Source organism: Onychomys torridus, chromosome 22 (genome assembly GCF_903995425.1).
Source record: "Onychomys torridus chromosome 22, mOncTor1.1, whole genome shotgun sequence".
NCBI lineage: Eukaryota > Metazoa > Chordata > Mammalia > Rodentia > Cricetidae > Onychomys > Onychomys torridus.
The window spans coordinates 32,036,792-32,055,446 of NC_050464.1; the positions used below are offsets into that span (position 1 = coordinate 32,036,792).

The 18,655-nt window shown below is 49.1% G+C and overlaps 1 protein-coding gene across 1 annotated transcript; it reads left to right on the forward strand.

Annotated features, from left to right (window-relative positions):
• Positions 1–2,063: 2,063 nt before the first annotated feature.
• On the forward strand, positions 2,064–11,304 carry LOC118572208 (2'-5'-oligoadenylate synthase 1A-like). Its single transcript, XM_036171654.1, has 6 exons — positions 2,064–2,246; positions 3,356–3,644; positions 6,222–6,403; positions 7,696–7,928; positions 8,616–8,769; positions 11,263–11,304. Exons 1-6 carry the CDS (start codon positions 2,064–2,066, stop codon positions 11,302–11,304), a joined length of 1,083 nt encoding a protein of 360 aa, XP_036027547.1.
• The last annotated feature ends 7,351 nt before the right edge of the window (positions 11,305–18,655 follow it).

Genomic DNA, 18,655 nt, shown 5'->3' on the forward strand with positions numbered 1-18,655 from the left:
CTGAGGATTAAACCTTGTGACCCGGGCACTCCCTGGCTCAGTCAGGGTGGCCAGGGCGTGGGCCTCATTGGGCGGAGTGACACATCAGATCTCTTGAAGACACACAGGAGTGTAAGAAAGTGGAGAGATGATCTGGGCATAATGGCACAGTATAATCCCAGCACTCAGGGTGCTGAGGCAGGAGGATGGCTGTAAGTTGAAGGCTAACCTGGCCTATTTTACTATGAGATCCCATACAACCACAAAAAGGGTCAGTGAGAAAACTCAGAGGGTATAGCTGTTTGTGCCCAAGCCTGATGGCCTGAGTTTGATCCTGGGACCCACATGGTGGAAGGAGAGAGAGGCCGACACCTACAAGGTGTCCTCTGACCCCCATATTCACACACGTGAGATAATGTAATACGATATTCTAATGTATAATTAGCCTGGCCCTCGCCCAGATGTGCTCAGGACCCTCGGCTGGTCTCTTGTCCCATCCTAGGACCTATGTGAGGGGCCTTCAGCTTTGCAGCTCCCTCAGGTATGGTCAGTGTCTTAGGGTTTCTGTTGCTGAAGAGACACCATGACCACGGCAACTCTTATAAAGGAAACATTGAGTTTGGGTGTCTTACTGTTCAGAGGTTCTGTCCATTATCATCATGGTGGGGAGCAGGGCAGCATGCAGGCAGACATGGTGCTGGCTACATCTTCATCAGAAGGCAATAGGAAGTGGACGGTAACTCTGGGCAGTGTGATGAGCATGTGAGACTTCAAAGCTCACCCCCACAGTGACACACGTCCTCCAACAAGGCCACACCTCCTAATAGTGCCTCTCCTTATGAATTTATGAGATCCAGTACCTTCAAACTACCAGATCAGGGTCAACCAAGGGGCCTCTGTTACCAACCAGGCCATAAAGACTGTGTTTACCTAAGGGCAGGCTTCTGACCTGAATGACACAGACATTCCTGCTGCTTCAAAAATAAAGTCCCTTAAGGACCACGGCTTGTGGCCATAACCATGAGCAGAGCCAGTGTTCCAGTTATTTTCTCAGTCTTCCATTCCTTGCTCTCTGCAGTGATTCAGTGTGTGTGTGTGTGTGTGTGTGTGTAGCTGTGTGTGTGTGTGTAGCTGTGTGTGTATTTTTATGTGCTTTTTATTCTGTTTTGAGACAGCGTCTCATCAGGAAGCCCAGGCTGGCCTCAAACTCTTCATCTTCTGTGTCAGCCTCCCAAGACTTGGGATCTCAAGTGTGGAACACCCTGCCATGATGGGCGAGGAGACAGGCTTGTCCATCATGGTGACAAGTCCTGTGTATAAGTCAACACTTTGCATTATTGGAGATTGGCAATTGACTGATAATGCAGGTGGTCACAGCTGTGCAGAGGGGCACATACCGGTAACCCCAGTGCTCAGGAGGTCAGAGGTACAGATTCCCAAGTTCACATCTATCCTGGGCAGCATAGTGAGATCCCACATTGAAGAAATATGAAGCCTTCATTCTTTATGATGGACAGTTTGTTGGGCACTGGAGAGCAGTGAAACTGTTGTGGATGATGCCGTGGATGATGGCCACATGGGTGTGCACCTGAGAACCCAGGGAACGGGGAGACCTGAAGGCTGAACTTAAGCTAGCCATGGCCTGGGCAGACAGCTCATTATCATGTCCTGGTGTGGACCAGTCACCTCTCACACACCCACCACAGCAGTGGTGAATCTGGATGCCAGCCATCTTCTGGGTGTTTCTCACTTGGTCTTTCAGCTTTAGTGACATGTGTGCATTACTGTTAAATGTCTGAGCAACTAAAGACCATTTTTCTTCAGTAACAACAGACGACCAAGATGGAAAAAACCAAACCAATATGATTAAAAGGCTTCCTGCATGGTATTATCTCCAATAATTAAAAATAACTGTCCTGCTGGTAAACACCAGAGTGTCATGGAGCCCAGGAGCCATAGACCACAGATGCAGAAGCCTGATTGCATAGCCCTGCCCTTCCTGGAAAACAGAAACTCCCTATGGCTGTAAGGTGAGGCTGGCCCCAGAGGCAGTGCAGCAGTCAGAAAACACTCCTGGCCCCAGGATGGAGCAGGGACTCAGCAGCACCCCAGCCATGGAGCTGGACAAGTTCATAGAGGACAACCTCCTTCCCGACACCAGATTCCGTGCTGAGGTCAATGCGGCCATCAACATCATATGTGATTTCCTGAAGGAGAGATGCTTCCGAGGCGCCGCCCACCCTGTGAGGGTCTCCAGGGTGGTGAAGGTGAGCCCCCTCAGCCTGAGCTGACCAGATGGGGAGGGAGAAGACCCTCAGGAGCCAGGCTGCAGCCCTGAGTGGGGGTGGGTTACCTACCTTCTCTGTGTCCCAGTGTTCTCATGCCCACCCAGCTGTGGCACAGGGTAGAGAACAGAACAGCGCCCCCACCTGCTGGATGACTGGACTGATGGAACCTCACTGTCCAGGTTTCCCATCTGTGAAATGGGACAACATGACAGGGGTACCTCCCTCCCTGTCACTGTGACGGCCACTGAACTGTCAGTTTGTAATGCCAGCTTCACTCTGGGGTGTGCAGTTTGTTAGTGAGTGTGTGCAGCATTTTATTTAGGGAGGCTTTCCTCAGTATCATTATTTTCTCAGAATCTTTCTCTTTGTGAATTCAATTTTCTTAAACTTTAGTTCTGTGACTTATTAATACTGTTACAGGCATCTTCATGAAAGCATATGTTGTACTTTTAGTATATTCCTCTTAACATTCTGATAACAATGGGGATCATGACAACAGTTTCATAAATCCGTATTAATTTACTCACAGTGTCCTCTCACCCCCTACCATCCTGTCATTTACTCCCCACCCTGACGTCCCCGGGAGAGTCCCTCTCTGATTGCATGTCACGTGTGTGCAGTGAGATCTAGAATCCACATGAGAGAAAATGTGCTAATTGTCTCCCCCTTTTACCCTCCCTTGATCCTCACTTCCTTTAGACCCCATCCCTTACCTCCTCCTAGTCCCCCATCTATCATCTCACACACACACACACACACACACACACACACACACACACACACACACACACACACACACACGCACTCACAGACATACTTAAATCTAGACCCCACATATGTACACTGATGTTCATCTTTCAGAGTCTGACTTATCATCCATCGCTGATACCATGAGAAGATCCAGAACCATCTGTTTTCCTACATAGATCCTGATTTCACTCTTCAGGGCTGACTAGTATTCCACTTTGTATGTGCCAGCTTTCTCTATCCATCCCTCGCCCTGGGTGGTGGACCCTTAGGCTGCAGAGGTTCTGGACTGCTGGGCAAGGCTCTGCCTGATGTCTGTCATTCTCATTGTTGTCCTTCAGGGTGGCTCTTCAGGCAAAGGCACAGCACTCAAGGGCAAGTCTGATGCCGACCTGGTGGTGTTCCTTAACAATCTCACCAGCTTTGAGGATCAGTTAAAGCGACGGGGAGAGTTCATCCAGGAAATTAAGAAACAGCTGGATGAGTTGCAGCGTGAGAGACATATCAGAGTGAAGTTTGAGGTCCAGAGTTCACTGTGGTGCAACCCCCGGGTACTCAGCTTCAAACTGAGCTCCCCACAGCTTCAACAGGAGGTGGAGTTTCATGTGCTGCTGGCCTATGATGTCCTGGGTAAGCCAGTCAGAGCCTCAGCCAGCCTTTCCATGTGCCTTCATCCTGTCCTCTGCTTCTGTGTGTGTCTGTGTGTGTATGGGGTGTTCACATGTTTGCAGACCTATGCACATGTTTGCTGGTGTGGGTAGAGACCAGAGGCCAGTCCTGGATGTCAGTTACTTAGGAGCCTGCTTTGGTTGAGAGGTTTACCTGGAATTTGCTGGCCCACCCACCTTCATGGCTCATGCAGTATGCAGCTGGGGTCAGGTGGGGTGTGTGCTCTGATGGAGCTGCACCCACAACCTCAGGCAACCTGGAGTCTCAGCATGTTTATTAGGGACAGCACAGGTGTGGGGATGGGTTGCCTAGTCTCATAGTGGGGGTGTCTGTAGGAGAGGACTCTCAGGCTGTAAACAAATAAACTCAGATATATTCAGGACTTCACTCAGGCTTCCTCCACTCCCTAGAAGACAGCCTGGTTGGTTGGATTGTTTGCTGGGAGACAGGTTGACCTTTGACCCTTAGCCAGATGATCTGCCTATCTGGTCAGAGAGTGAGCCTAAGGGATTCTCCTGTCTCCACCTCTCCAGCATAGAGATTTCAGGTGCAGACCCCCCCCCCCCAATCATGTTTTCATGTGGGTGCTGGGAATCTGATTTGGGGTCCTTATACTAAACTATCAAGGCCTTTACCTACAGAGCTGTCTCCTCAGTCCCAGGGGCGTCCTACAGAACAAGTGCAGGGCAATCAGCTCTTCTTGTGGCTGAGTGTGGAAATTCTGTGTCTCTAAAAGTGCAACAGATATTTATCTAAAAATTAACATATGTTGCATCTTCTTTGAAAGAGAAGGAAACCTCAGATCTGTGCTGAGAGCTCTCTCTCTCTCTCTCTCTCTCTCTCTCTCTGTGTGTGTGTGTGTGTGTGTGTGTGTGTGTGTGTGTGTGTGTGTTACTATGTATGCTCCAAATTTACAAATTACCCTACCTTACCCAATGACAACCAGGAACATCCCAGAAGGAACACTGGGGCACTGGGGTCTTGGGGAGCTTAGAGAACAATTGAGGATTTACATCTGGGGGATACAGCACTCCCTGCTGGCCACTGTGAGAAACTGCTGCTATTAACTTAGAGACAAGGCCCCCGCCCTTGGCTTAGGAGAGCCATGGAAACATTGCAGAGTCTCAGGCAGCAGGGAATGAGAGGCCAGGCTGGGAGCAGGAGCAGGGCATCATGCTGTGGGAATCTGCAGGGGCTTAGAACCCTGATAAGAGGAGGGGGCCAGAGGGGGTGACCCAGAAATGAGCTGGGAGGGCGGCTCCCCAGAAGCCTGTCTTGGTCATGGACTTCCCCAGCCTCAGCAGCTCTCTAGGGGGGAAGCAGTGTCATCTCAGAGGGACTGCCTTGGATATGATAGTGTGGATGACAGCCCAAGAGAGGACCCCCGCCACAACCCTACCCATGATGACTTGTCTGATGGGCTCTCCTGTGTGGTAGACCTTAAATTGAAAATAAATACTTGAGACTCTCCTGGGTCACTGAGTGACTGGGTGTGTCCCCAACTCCAACAGTAGGTGATTTTGCCCTGTACCAGCATCAAAGCCTGACGGTATGGCCTGCTGCAACCATTGCCACACACCTGCACACACCTAAGACACAGCCTGCTGCCTACTAGTCTAATCAAGTGTGCACATGCACCCACACACAGCCAGACAACCACCTCTAATCTGCTGCCTATCCACTCTACAAGTTCAGGACACACACAAATGCCCTACTGCTCTCTGGACTTGGACTAACAAAACTCCATGATATGAAGTTCGGGACTTGAGGAAAGTCATGCACCAAAAAGATACAGTGACTGCAGAGGCAGCTCAGTGCATAAGGGTGATTGCTGCACAAGTGTGAGGAACTGAGTTCAAATCCCCAACAGCTACCTAAACAGAAAGGACCACATATTTACCTTTAACCCAGGTTCAGACAGGAGAATCTCTGTGGCCTACTGGATGCCAGCCAAGCTCCATGTTCACAAAGAGACCCTGCCTCAAGAGAGATAAGTTGATGAGCTATAAAGGGAAACACCTTATGTCTTCCTCTGGCCTCTTAAAATATGAGTATACTTTTTCTCAAATATACACAAACACCATCCAAAAATAGGGCAGAGCCTCTGTAATCATGAGATACATATATATATAAACACAGCAGACTGCTCCACGATAAAGTCTGACACAAACAGGAGTGTACACACATGACAAGCCCCGTGCAGAAGATACTGGACACCAGAGCATGGTTGGACATTATTAGATGAGTGTGCAGCTCTCTCCTGTGTGACCTCAGTGTGCTGTTTCCTCCCACCACTGTCTCCAGGCCTGTGAGGAAGGCACCGCACTAGGACCAGTAGGTGACAGGTACTTTCCAGGGCCACATGGTGTTTGCAGTCCTGAGGTATGGGGCATATGGCTGTATGGGGAGTGAGGCTCGCTGTGGTAAAAACTCTGCCCTATTCCCTGAAACCCACAGCCTGTGAGCTTGTCACCCTAGATAAACCAAAGTACCTGAGAGAAGGGCTGAGGTGTTAGCTGAATGAAGCCTTCTTGACAGGTCAAATCAACAACATCAAGCCTGACCCTCAAATCTATGCCAAGCTCATCAGCGAGTGCATCTCCCTGGGGAGGGAGGGCGAGTTCTCCACCTGCTTCACAGAGCTCCAGAGAAACTTCCTGAAGCAGCGTCCACCCAAACTGAAGAGTCTCATCCGCCTGGTCAAGCACTGGTACCAACTGGTAAGGCAACTGGCCCGTCTACCATGGGCCCCATCTATACAGGGGGTGGGGAATGGAAGGGGTGATGAAGAGAAGGAAACATGAGGAGCAAGGGGAAGGGAAGGAGTGGTGGGAATGGAAGAGAGAGAATCCAGAGGTGATGGATGTCAAGGGAGGGAGAAGGAGGGGAGAGAGGACCTGGGAGGAAGGACTTCCCATGCTTGTTATGGATGATTTCTTCTAGTCCTGTTTCCAGTCAATTAATTCACTCTTTAGCTGTATCTAATTCATTCTTAACATGTCATTTTGATCTTAGGATTTCTATTTTTTCTTTTTCTTTCTTGAATTATTTTGAGACTTATTCTCACTAGGTAGTTATTGATGTCCTAAATCTCACTATGTTGACCAGGCTGGCCTTGAACTCTCAGATCTGCCTACCTCTGCCTCCTAATGCTGGGATAAAACATATGCACCATCACACCCAACTTAACCTATAGATCTCTAGTTTGTTTGTTTGCTTTTTAACATGTACTGCTATTTCCTATGGCTCTGATTTTCATGATGTATCAAGCTATGGTTGCTTTAAACATCCATCCTGCAATATTTCTGAAGTTTTGATATGTGTGTGAGATGTATATGGTGTGGGTATTATGTATACCTGTTCATGGGAGCACATGCCTGTGTGTGTGTGTGTGTGTAAGTACATAAGCTGAGACCAGAGAGTGATGCCAGATCCTCAGTCACTCTCCACCTCTTATATCCAAGCAGGATCTCACACTTGAACCACTGTGTGCTGAATCATCATCTCTGGACCTTCATCAGGTCCTGGGGACCCCCATTTCCATCTACTTGGGCTGGGGCTATGAGTCAGCTCCCTCACAAGCCTGAGGTTCAGGTGCATGCTGGGGAATCTGAACTCTAGTTATTACCCTTGCAAGGAGAGGAGAACCCTTCAGCCACTGAGCTGTCTTCCTAGCCTCTAGTTATTCCAGAGCCTGTGATAAAACCTTCAAGAGTGAGCATCATTACTATCCCGCCCCCAGCCTCACTCCCTGACTGTCACTCAAGATGTCAGGATTCCACCTGTGCCTGCTGGTAAATGCTCAGTCTTTGTGGACCACACAGTCTTCATCTAAACCACTCAGCCATTGGTAATAGCACAGGAGCATCCATGGACTGAATCTATATGAACAGGTGTGGCAGTGTGCCTGTAATGACATCATCAGGTTGCTGCTGAATTGACCCTGTGAGAAGTTGTCCTCACATAGCAGCTGACTGACAGCCTGTTTTTCTCATTGTCTTTCTCTTCTCAGTGTAAGGAGAAGCTGGGGAAGCCGCTGCCTCCCCAGTATGCCCTGGAGCTGCTGACAGTCTATGCCTGGGAACGTGGGAGCGGAGATACTGAGTTCAACACAGCCCAGGGCTTCCGGACAGTCTTGGAACTGGTCACCAAGTACAGGCAGCTTCTAATCTACTGGACAGTGTATTATGACTTTCAAAACCCAGACATCTCCAACTACCTGCACAGTCAGCTCAAAAGAGCCAGGTAGTCTGTCCCCTCATGGCTCAGCTCCCCACAGGGAGGACCAGGCTGCAGCAGTGTGGAAATGGGGAGGTGGGAACTCTGAATCAATGGAGGATTTCCTTTCCTGTCACTGTGCTGGGCCCTGTCCTGCTGTCAGCTGATTGACATGAGGACCTCCAGTCCTGGGAGGCAGGCTGGGCATTCCTGTCTGCAGATGTGGAGACCAAGTCTCTTACCTTGCCCAGACTCAAACAGCAGAGGGAGGGGTGTCCATGGAGTGGTAACTGAGATGTTCTAGCTGTAACAGTATCATAAGGGCTACTATGCATAGTACAGGGCTGGACTAATTAACTGTAAACAATATAGTGAAATTATCATCTGAGGAAAGGACCTGTCTTGATCCTGTGTTATCTTCACCCTTCACACCCCATCTTTTGAGACGGGCTGATTCAATTCTCATCATTACATAGATCAGAGAGACTGGGGGACCTATCACAGGATACACAGCTACTAAAGGGTAGAGGATTTGAACCCAGGCCTTCCAGATCATGGTCAAGGATCCCTCCATTCTTGCTCTATGCTGTGGGGTATAGTCTCAGGACAAACTTTGGATAGGGGTACTCTGCCGGGCTCCTCCACTGCCCCTGTGCAGTGGTTCCTGGGACACTACACAGCTGGTCAATTCCCTCTCTGAATGTTGCTCTGCAGGCCTGTGATCCTGGACCCTGCTGACCCAACAGGAAATGTGGCTGGTGTGAACCCAGAGAGCTGGTGTCGGCTGGCTGGAGAGGCTCTGGCCTGGCTGAACTACCCATGCTTTAGAAATTCGGATGGCTCTGGAGTGCTCTCCTGGGATGTGCTGGTGAGAACCTGTCACCATCATGTCCCCTTGCACACAGCTTTGGTCACTCCATCTATTGGGAGAATATTCAGACAAGCATGTGGTCTTCCCAAAGATGCCCAGGCTTGCAGGTTGTCCTGCCACACTGCTTGCTTCTCAGTCACTCTGGCCTCAGAGACTGTCACTTCCCCACTGCAGAGTTCCTGCCAATCAGTGTCCTAAGGAATGACAGCCTCTGCACTGAGTGTCTGCTTTGTGCTCAGGCTCCGTCCTCTGATTTTTTTGATAACCATAACTCACTGGATCCTCACACATGCTCATCCTGTGTTCTTTATCATACAGTAACTCACTGGATCCTCACACATGCTCATCCTGTGTTCTTTATCATACAGTAACTCACTGGATCCTCACACATGCTCATCCTGTGTTCTTTATCATAGATAGAGTAACTCACTGGATCCTCACACATGCTCATCCTGTGTTCCTTATCATACAGTAACTCACTGGATCCTCACACATGCTCATCCTGTGTTCTTTATCATACACTAGCTCACTGGATCCTCACACATGCTCATCCTGTGTTCTTTATCATACAGTAACTCACTGGATCCTCACACATGCTCATCCTGTGTTCTTTATCATACAGTAACTCACTGGATCCTCACACATGCTCATCCTGTGTTCTTTATCATACAGTAACTCACTGGATCCTCACACATGTTCATCCTGTGTTCTTTATCATAGATAGAGTAACTCACTGGATCCTCACACATGCTCATCCTGTGTTCTTTATCATAGATAGAGTAACTCACTGGATCCTCACACATGCTCATCCTGTGTTCTTTATCATACAGTAACTCACTGGATCCTCACACATGCTCATCCTGTGTTCTTTATCATACACTAGCTCACTGGATCCTCACACATGCTCATCCTGTGTTCTTTATCATACACTAGCTCACTGGATCTTCACACATGCTCATCCTGTGTTCTTTATCATAGAGTAACTCACTGGAGCTTCACACATGCTCATCCTGTGTTCTTTATCATACAGTAACTCACTGGATCCTCACACATGCTCATCCTGTGTTCTTTATCATACACTTGCTCACTGGATCCTCACTAGTCCTCTACAAGGTATACTTAATAACATCTTTCTCTTTCTGATGAGCCGAGAAGGCTCAGGGCCTGGGATATGGCTCAGTCAATAAAACACCTGTCATGTAGTTAGGGATGAGAAGCCTAATATCATCCCCAGACACATGTAAAAAAGCCAGACAAGGAGACATGCCCTTGACATTCCAGTGCATACATGGACAGCAAGATCCCTGCACAGGCTGAGAGGGAGCAGAGTTTCCTTGGTGAGTTCCAGTCCAGTGTGACCCAATGCCAAGGTGGACAGCACTTGAGGAAAATAGCACGCTCTGCTATTTTCACACACACACACACACACACACACACACACACACACACACACACACATACATGCAGGACAGAAGGGAGAATCAGGAGGATATGCAAGCTGAAGCCAATGGCTCTGGGACACTCAGCTAAGGAATGGTCGGGCTGGGATTCCTGTGGACTCTGAAGCCAGTGCTCAGGTCCAGGAAGCACCCCATCTTTCCTGTCTCATTGTCATGTGGTCAATGGGACTGGGGGCAGGGGAGGCATAGTGTCATAGCCAAAGAGGCACAGAGGGACCTGCACTTGGACTTTTCCTCTCATGGGGCAGGGGACTTTCTGATGCTAGGGAACAGATGAGGTCATGTGTGGACTCAGGATGCAGCTTTGTATGGGCGCAGGCATGTGGGAAGCAAACTTCAGAAGGTCAGGAAGGAAAGAAGGGACCCAGGAGTGAGGCGGCTGTGGCTGCTCTGGCCTCTGGGACTGTCACACAGCACACAGGTGGCTAGGCTCTGTCCCCCATTTGGCAGATCTGTAACTGAATTAGGGGACCTCCTTTGGGGCCATATATACCTTCATTGTGCTGACCCCCCACAAAGTCCTGATGGCCATCTTCCCAATGGATATATGCTGTCCCTTTTCCTGATGGGCTCTGGTTGCCAGTCATGGTACCCACTCTCAGAGTTCATTTGTATACCCTTCCAAGTAGAAATGCAGGCTGTGACATGATTGTATGTTTTCTATTACAGACCTAAGTTCCTGTGCCAGAATAACAGGTTAGCTATTTTTCTTTGTTGTTTTTGCTTTGGTGAGGGTGTAGTCCTAGGTGGCCTGGAGCTCCCCAGCCCCCTGCCTTAGTGCTGGAATGAATGCAGTATAGGCTTGATGAACCCTGCCTTCCCTCCAGCTGCAGATGGACAAGGATTGAGTCCTCCTGTGAGCACAGCAGCTCCTGCCCAGAGGGCTCTGGAGTCTGGGGATGTGCTCCTCTGCTGCAGGCCTTGAGCAAAGATGGCAGGATGCTGCCCAAGGCCCCAGGGAGGGAGTCTCCAAACTGGGGTCAGGTTTCTGACCCCTGACTTCTGACCCTTCCATCCTGTCCCATCACAGACACCCTTCCGGAAAGCCTGCTTCATCTGCCTTATCCTCTGACATGTTCTCTGGGAGACAAGAGATTAAGAAGGGGAGAGAAGAACTCCAGCTGGACTCCTGTCTGTGCACTGATTGGAGGTTCTGTCCAATGTCTGATCAACAACAATAAACCACAGCACATGTCATGAGGGGGTGTGAGACGAGTCATACATGTATAGGAGTGTGTGTGTGTGTGTGTGTGTGTGTGTGTGTGTGTGTGTCTGTGTGTGTGTGTGTGTGTCTGTGTCTGTGTGTGTGTGTGCATGGTTCAACCTGATGCATTTATTGAGCACATATTACATGTTTTTCATGGGCCCAAGCACAGCACACTCTGTAGAAAACAGACACGAAGCAGAACCAATACACTACAGCTTTGATGCTAGGCAGCTTAGTATTCTACCATATTCTCTTATTTCATATAAACCTGATACAGGAATCCTTGGTCCCTTCTGTCCATGTCTCCAAGCAAGATTTTAGACCTGCTCCATGCGGCACAGGAACTGTTCCCCAGCTGCACATGGCTGAGAGGCATTGGGAATGTGAGCATTGCATATGAGGATGCACTGTGGCTGCAACATGCAGGCTGGGGTTTGAGGAAGTGCATGAAAAAAAAAGTGCATGGAATTTGTGACTCTGGTGGTCACAAAAACAGAAGCATGGTTGCCTGTGGTGATGACGAGCTTTGCATGCACTGAGTTAAACCACAATGAATGTCTACTTCCTCATTCTGTTTCTGAGACAAGATCTCATTATGTGGCACAGGCTGGCCTGGAACTAACAGGCATCCTCCTGCCTCAGTCTCCTAAGTTCTGGAAACAAATACACACACACACACACACACACACACACACACACACACACACACATGACCCTCCACACAGAGACCTAATGGTTCCATAGTTCCATGTTGCAAACCAGAGGCTTATTAGTCAGACCCAAAGACACACATGTAAGCTGACCTCTTGTAACCTGCTTACTTAAGAGTTCAGGGCTTTTTTTTTTTTTTTTTTTTTTTTTTTGCACAGGGCCATCCACTCCCAAAGCAGGCTCATATCCCCAGTGCTCACTTTCTCAATAACTCTGTGTGTGTGTCCTTCCAATCCTATTTCATTCAGTTCTCATTCTAGTGACCCTGACAACAAGGAGCCCCAATGTCCTGGGGCATGAGAAGACACATGTCCCCTAGACATCAGAATACACCACATTCTGCCCTATGCTCTGAGCCCTTGGTGGACCCCATGATGCTGGTCTATGATTCCAGTCTTGCCTCTTCTGAAACACCACCAGATACACAGAGAAAGTTTCAACAAACAATGGCCAGAGGGGCCACCATGTCTCCTGCCCAATTGAGGGAATACATCATGTGACCCAATCATGTACCCCACAGAAAAGCAAGTCTACATGTGACATGTAATGGACACATCCAGAGTCTCCATGATGGAATGACTCCCTGTGTGGACCTCTGAGAGCCTTCCCAATGATAAAGACCATGGAGGTTAACAGCAGGCCATAGGATGTGTGATGAGCAGTCCTAGGGAGGAGCCACAATGTGGCAGGATCAGGTTTGCATGACAACAGAGTAACTGAAGATCATCTCTCAGATGGAAAAAGATGTCCACAGTTGACATTTGCACACCCCTGTGTCTGACTGCCATGTTGTGAAGCATCATGCTTGTTCCAGACTAGACCTACTCAAGAGCCCTTTGGCCCTAAGCACAGTGCTCATCCCTGCTCTTCCTGTGGGTGCCATGTTGGTTCTGACTTACCATCCACCCTGTTCAGGAAAGAGCTGGAGTTTGATGACAGAGACTTTGGGTTTCCAAACCCAGTCTTCAACTTTGATCTTCTGCCCAAGGTCAGGCGCCTCCTCCTTTCCAGCCTCCACCCACTGAGTAAGTAGTACAAGCCAACTGAGGGGAAGCATGGCTCTGTCCACCATATTACCACAGAGTTTGGTTTCCCAGGAAGCCACTTCATCTACACTCAATGGGTTCAACTCTGAAACTCAATCCAGGTCAGTAACTGGGGGACAGACCTGCTGTGACGGCCATGGCTCTCACCCTCTAGACATCCCTTGTGGTTCCTTCTAATGGCCCACAATGGCTCCTCTTCATGGCCAGCTTCACCAGCCTTAGACCCTCCATGGAAACACCTCTGGATGTGTCTGTGGGGACATTTCCAGAAATGTCTACTGACTGCTTCCTTCACTGAGCAATGTTCCATAGCCTGCTGTCAGCCCACCTCCCCATTTGTGGAGTTTTGTGTGGATTCACATGGGCTAAATGATGTTAGAGAAGATCAAGCATCACAATGTTTAACTGGTTTCTGACCAGGTTACCAAGAACACATAATGGGGGAAGAAGGGCCCTTCTGCAGAGGGAACTGGGAAAGCTGGATCTCCACTGACTGGAATCAATCCCACCCTCACTTTGGGCCCTGTACAAAGGCCATCCAAAATGGAAGCAGAGACTCCCCAGGAAACAGAGAACAGCTTAGCCATGATGACCTTGGCTGTTTTCTGGACTTTGTCATCAAAACCAAAGGCAACTCAGGAGGATTCTTTTATGTCAGGCCTCATGCATGCTGGGTAAGCACTCTGCAATTGAATCACACCCACTGCCTCTCACTGGAACACTCTAGAAAGTCTTTCCCTGCTGAGCCACACCCCTGCTGCCTTTCTGCTCTCAAAGGTCCACACAAGGGGGCTCATTCCATTGTGGAGGAATGGGATGAGGCCATGACATACAACATATGGACTTAAATTGGTGTGGGGTAACATGACATGTTGAGTCCACAGCATGGCAGGAGACCTGGGGGACACCTGGGCATTGTTACTAAAATGGTCTCTGTGTATTCAGGATTGTTTCAGAATGGGCAAACATGGAATCTTAGACCAGCATCATTGTGTCTGAGGGTCAGAAAGAACATAAGGCTGAGTGTGATGTGTTCTGTGGTCAAGAGGACATGATGTTCTCACACCCCAGGACACTGGGGTTCCTGGTTCTCAGAGCCACTAGAGTGAGAACTGAATGAATGAGGGTCAGGGAGACCCACCCCTCCCCCACCACAGTGATTAAAGAGTGGGCTTTGGGGACAGGAGCTGGTGAGTCTGAGCAATGTCCTGCTCCTTGAGTGAGCAAGGTCCATGTGATCACACATGTGGGTCTTTGTGATCATGGGATTTGTGTATTTATGCATTCAACACACTGAACTATGGAACCATTAGGTCTCTATGTAAAGGGTGGTGTGTGTGTGTGTGTGTGTGTGTGTATCTGTGTGTCTGTGTAATCCCAGAACCTGGGAGACTGAGGCAGTCAGGTTTCTGTGAATTCCAGGCCAGAGTTGGATATACAATGAGATCCTGTCTCAGAAAGAAGGAAAGAGTAAGAAAGAAAGAAAGAAAGAAAGAAAGAAAGAAAGAAAGAAAGAAAGAAAGAAATAGATTTAAGATTGATCAGTGAATTTTTATTTAATTTCACTGCTTCAGATGTCATCATTCCTCAGACGACTAAGTTTAAAGTCACTGCTGTCCCAGATTCCAGGCAGTTTTAGTGTCCTGCACTGCACATCCCCTGACTCTGCAGCCTTCTGGGCAGGAGCTGCTGCTCCCATAGGAGGATGCCATCCTTGTCCACCTGAGGATGGAGGGAAGGCAGGGCACATCAGGCCTACACTGCAGTTATCCCAGTACAAGGCAGGAGGATGGTGAGATCTAGGCCAGCCTGTGCTAATTATCAGAAGCCCTCATCAATACACACAAAAAACAACAAAGAAAAATAGGCAACCCGTTGGTTTGTTTCAGGATCTCAGGTCAGTAACAGAAAACACACAATCATGTCAGGAGCACACGTCCCTACCAGGAAGGGTATGCAAACGAACTCTGAGGGTGGGCACCTGGAAGAAGCCCACAGAAGAAGCACATCCCTACGTTGGGAAGATGGCCATCAGACATCTTTTCAGCTCAGCTCCCTGAGGGTCCATGGAGCCCTACCTGAGGTCCCCTCATTCAGTGACCCATCTGCCAACTGGAAGAGAGGCCTCGCCACCTGTCTGCTGCGGGACAGCACTAAAGGCCACCACAGTCACAGCTGCTTCCATCCCGTGAACTCCCCCACTCAGCTCACCTCACATTTCCATCTCACTTCCTTCCTGACCTTCTGAGGTTTGGCTCCAAGTCACTACACCCATAGTAAGCTCCATCCTAGGCCATGCATGACAACATCCGTTCCCTAGCATCAGAAAAACCCCTGCCCTAGGAAGGGAAAGGCCTGTGATGTCCCGCCACACGTCTTTGGCTGTGGCACAGCCCTGCTGAGTCTCACTGGCCACATGACAATGAGACAGGAAAGATGGGTTGCTTATGGACCTGAGAGCACTGGCTTCAGAGTCCATCTGAATCCCAGCGACACAACTCCTTAGCTGAGCATCCCTGAGCCAGTGGTTTCAATCCAGTATGAGTTTCCTTCACACTCTCTATGCGTGTGAATGTATGGGTGCACCTGTGTTTCCATGTGTGTGTAAGAGTATGTATGTGTGGGTATGTGTGTGTGAAAGTGTTTTAGTGTTTCTGTATGTGTGAGCATATGAGTTTGCATTAATGTGTGAGCGAATGTATGTATGTGAGGTGTGTGTGTGTGTGTGTGTGTGTGTGTAAATGTGTGTGTGTATTTGTGTGTGTGTTCACTTGTGGAACAGCACAGAGGTGAAGGTCAGAAAAAACTTGGAGGAGTTGGTCTCTCCTTCTACCATAGGCTTCTAGGGATCAAGCCCAGGTCACCAGTGTTGGCAGCACAGGCTTTACCCGCTGAGCCATCTTGCCAGCCTGTGACATCTCTGAATGCTGCTAAATTGGCTGGAAAATGAGGAGGGAGCTGGCCTCCCTAGGAGTGTGGAGACTTTCAGCCAAAGACCACATCACTTTTAGAGTATTCTCCAAAAACATGAGTGTCAGACGCAGTGTGCAAGAGGACAGGGTACATGCGTGCATGAATGTGCCAAGATTGCACAAGTGTGGGACAGATAGTCATCTTGGTCTGTTTTTAGGGTTCTGTCTATGTTGGAAATCTGGAGTCTTCAAATGGTGATCATAGCTGGCAGACAGACAGAAAGAGACAGACAGACAGGCAGACAGGAAGTGATAGACAGACAGACACAAACACATACACACACACACACACACACACACACACACACACACACACCAAACACAGGAGAGACAGAGAGAGAGGCAGATAGAAAGAGAAAGAGCTTGCTTTATACCAATCCAGGTCTCGCCAAGCTAGTATGGACACCCCTAGACCCACATGCTGTTCTAGGCACACAATTTGGGCACTCCAGGACAGCATACGGTTTTAGGAAACAGTCTGATGGTGCTGATGTCTGCTCCGCCCCCAGCCTGCCTTGGGCATCACACACCGTGATTCTGTTCATGCAAGAGGTCATGGCCCTGGGGATTGCTGGAAACCAAAGGTGTCCTTAGTCTGCTGTGATCACTTAGCTGGGGAAGGAGCTAAGGGGGCTCAGAGCTATGCACCAGGATTAGGAAGTAAAAGGTGTCGGGAAACATCTGAGTGTGGGAGCCCCTGGGGATGTGTTCCATGTTTTAGAGCAGCTGGCTCAGGCTACTACACTGTCCACTGAACTCCTAGCATCCACACTTTCTATAGAATCCAGGTACAGAATTACCAGCCTGTACCTACAGGTCCGGAGAGGGACAGAGGGTCTGGGACATGCTCCAGTCTTTCTCAAAGAAGAGAGACTGAGGTCTAACTCTCAGGACCTCAGGGTGAAATGTTATTAAGAAGTGGGGCTGTGCTAAGTGATGGTCTTTAGGATGGCTCCTGGCCTGAGGCTGCTGTCTCTCTGGTGTGATGGAGACATTGGACAGAGCTGTGCACACAGGGCACTGTGATGTGAGGGAGGAGGCAGGGAGTGGACAGCAGGAGCCAGCAGAAGGCAGAGGTGGGAGCAGAGTCTCCCTTGGGACACTGGAAAAGACCAGCCCACTGATGTCTTGTCCTTGGGTCTCTAACCCAGAGCCACTCTGCTCTTGAATCCCACTGTTACTCTGTCATATGAGTATTTGCACACTTTGTCCCTGCAGCCCTAGGGAATGACCCGCCCCCTTGCCATCTCCCTGGCTCTCCTGTTTCTATTTCAAAAATCCTTATAACCACCTATTGCTTGTGGCCATAACCATGAGCAGAGCCAATTTTTTAAATTTCTTCCTCAGGCTTTGGTTCCTTGCTCTCTGCAGTGATTCTAACAGTAATTTGGTGTGTGTGTGTGTGTTTCTGTGTTTCTGTGTTTCTCTCTCTCTCTCTCTCTCTCTCTCTCTCTCTCTCTCTCTCTCTCTCTCTCGTGTGTGTGTGTGTGTGTGTGTGTGTGTACTTGTTTTTCTCTTTTATGAGACAGGGTCTCATCATGTAGCCTAGGCTGGCCTCAAACTCTTCATCTTCTATGTCAGCCTCCCAGGACTTGGCATCACAAGTGTGGATCACCTTCCATGCTCAACATCCACTCCTGCCTGGCCAGGAGACTTTGGCATGGAGACAGGCTTGTCCCTCATGGTGATATGTCCTGGGTATAAGTCAGCACTCTACATTATTGGAGATTGGCATCTGATAATTCAGGTGGTCACAGCCTGGCAGAGGGGCACACACCTGTAACTCCAGTACTTGAGAGGACAATGCTGTAGATTCCCAAGTCCACATCTATCCTGGGCAACATAGTGAGATCCCTCATTAAAGAAATATGAACCCTTCATCCTTTATGAGGGATAGTTGGGGTGGGGACTGGAGGGCAGAGAAACTGTTGTGGATGATGCCTTGGATGATGGCCACATGAGTGTGCACCTGAGAACCCATGAACAGTGAGACCTGAAGGCTGCACTTAAGCTAGCCATGGCCTGGGCAGACAGCTCATTATCATGTCCAGTGTGGACCAGTCACCTCTCACACACCCACCACAGCAGTGGTGAATCTGGATGCCAGCCATCTTCTGGGTGTTTCTCACTTGCTCTTCATGTTTTTGCTGATTGTATTTGTGTGTGTGTGTGTGTGTGTGTGTGTGTGTGTGTGTGTGTGTGTGTATTGCTGTTATTTATCTAGAATGCTATAAAACTATTTTTCTTCAGTTACAATAGAAGACCAAGAAAGAAAGAAGGACAAGAGACAACATGTTTAAACTGTTTCATGCCTCCTGGCCACAGCCTGCTGTGACTCACCAGAGTGTCTTGGAGCCCAGGAGCCATAGACCACAGAGGCAGAGGCAGGATTTGCATAGCCCCGCCCTTTCTGGGAAATGGACACTAGCTATGGCTATAAAAAGCAGCTGATCCCAGAGGCAGTCAGAAAGCACAGCTGGCCAGAAG

Bases quoted from the DNA above. Each gene is read 5' to 3' on its own strand.
- LOC118572208 (XM_036171654.1), top strand. From the start codon at position 2,064: ATGGAGCAGGGACTCAGCAGCACCCCAGCCATGGAGCTGGACAAGTTC. The intron at 7,929-8,615 runs GTAGTCTGTCCC...GTTGCTCTGCAG, and splicing joins AGTCAGCTCAAAAGAGCCAG to GCCTGTGATCCTGGACCCTG. The intron at 8,770-11,262 runs GTGAGAACCTGT...GTCCCATCACAG, and splicing joins TGCTCTCCTGGGATGTGCTG to ACACCCTTCCGGAAAGCCTG.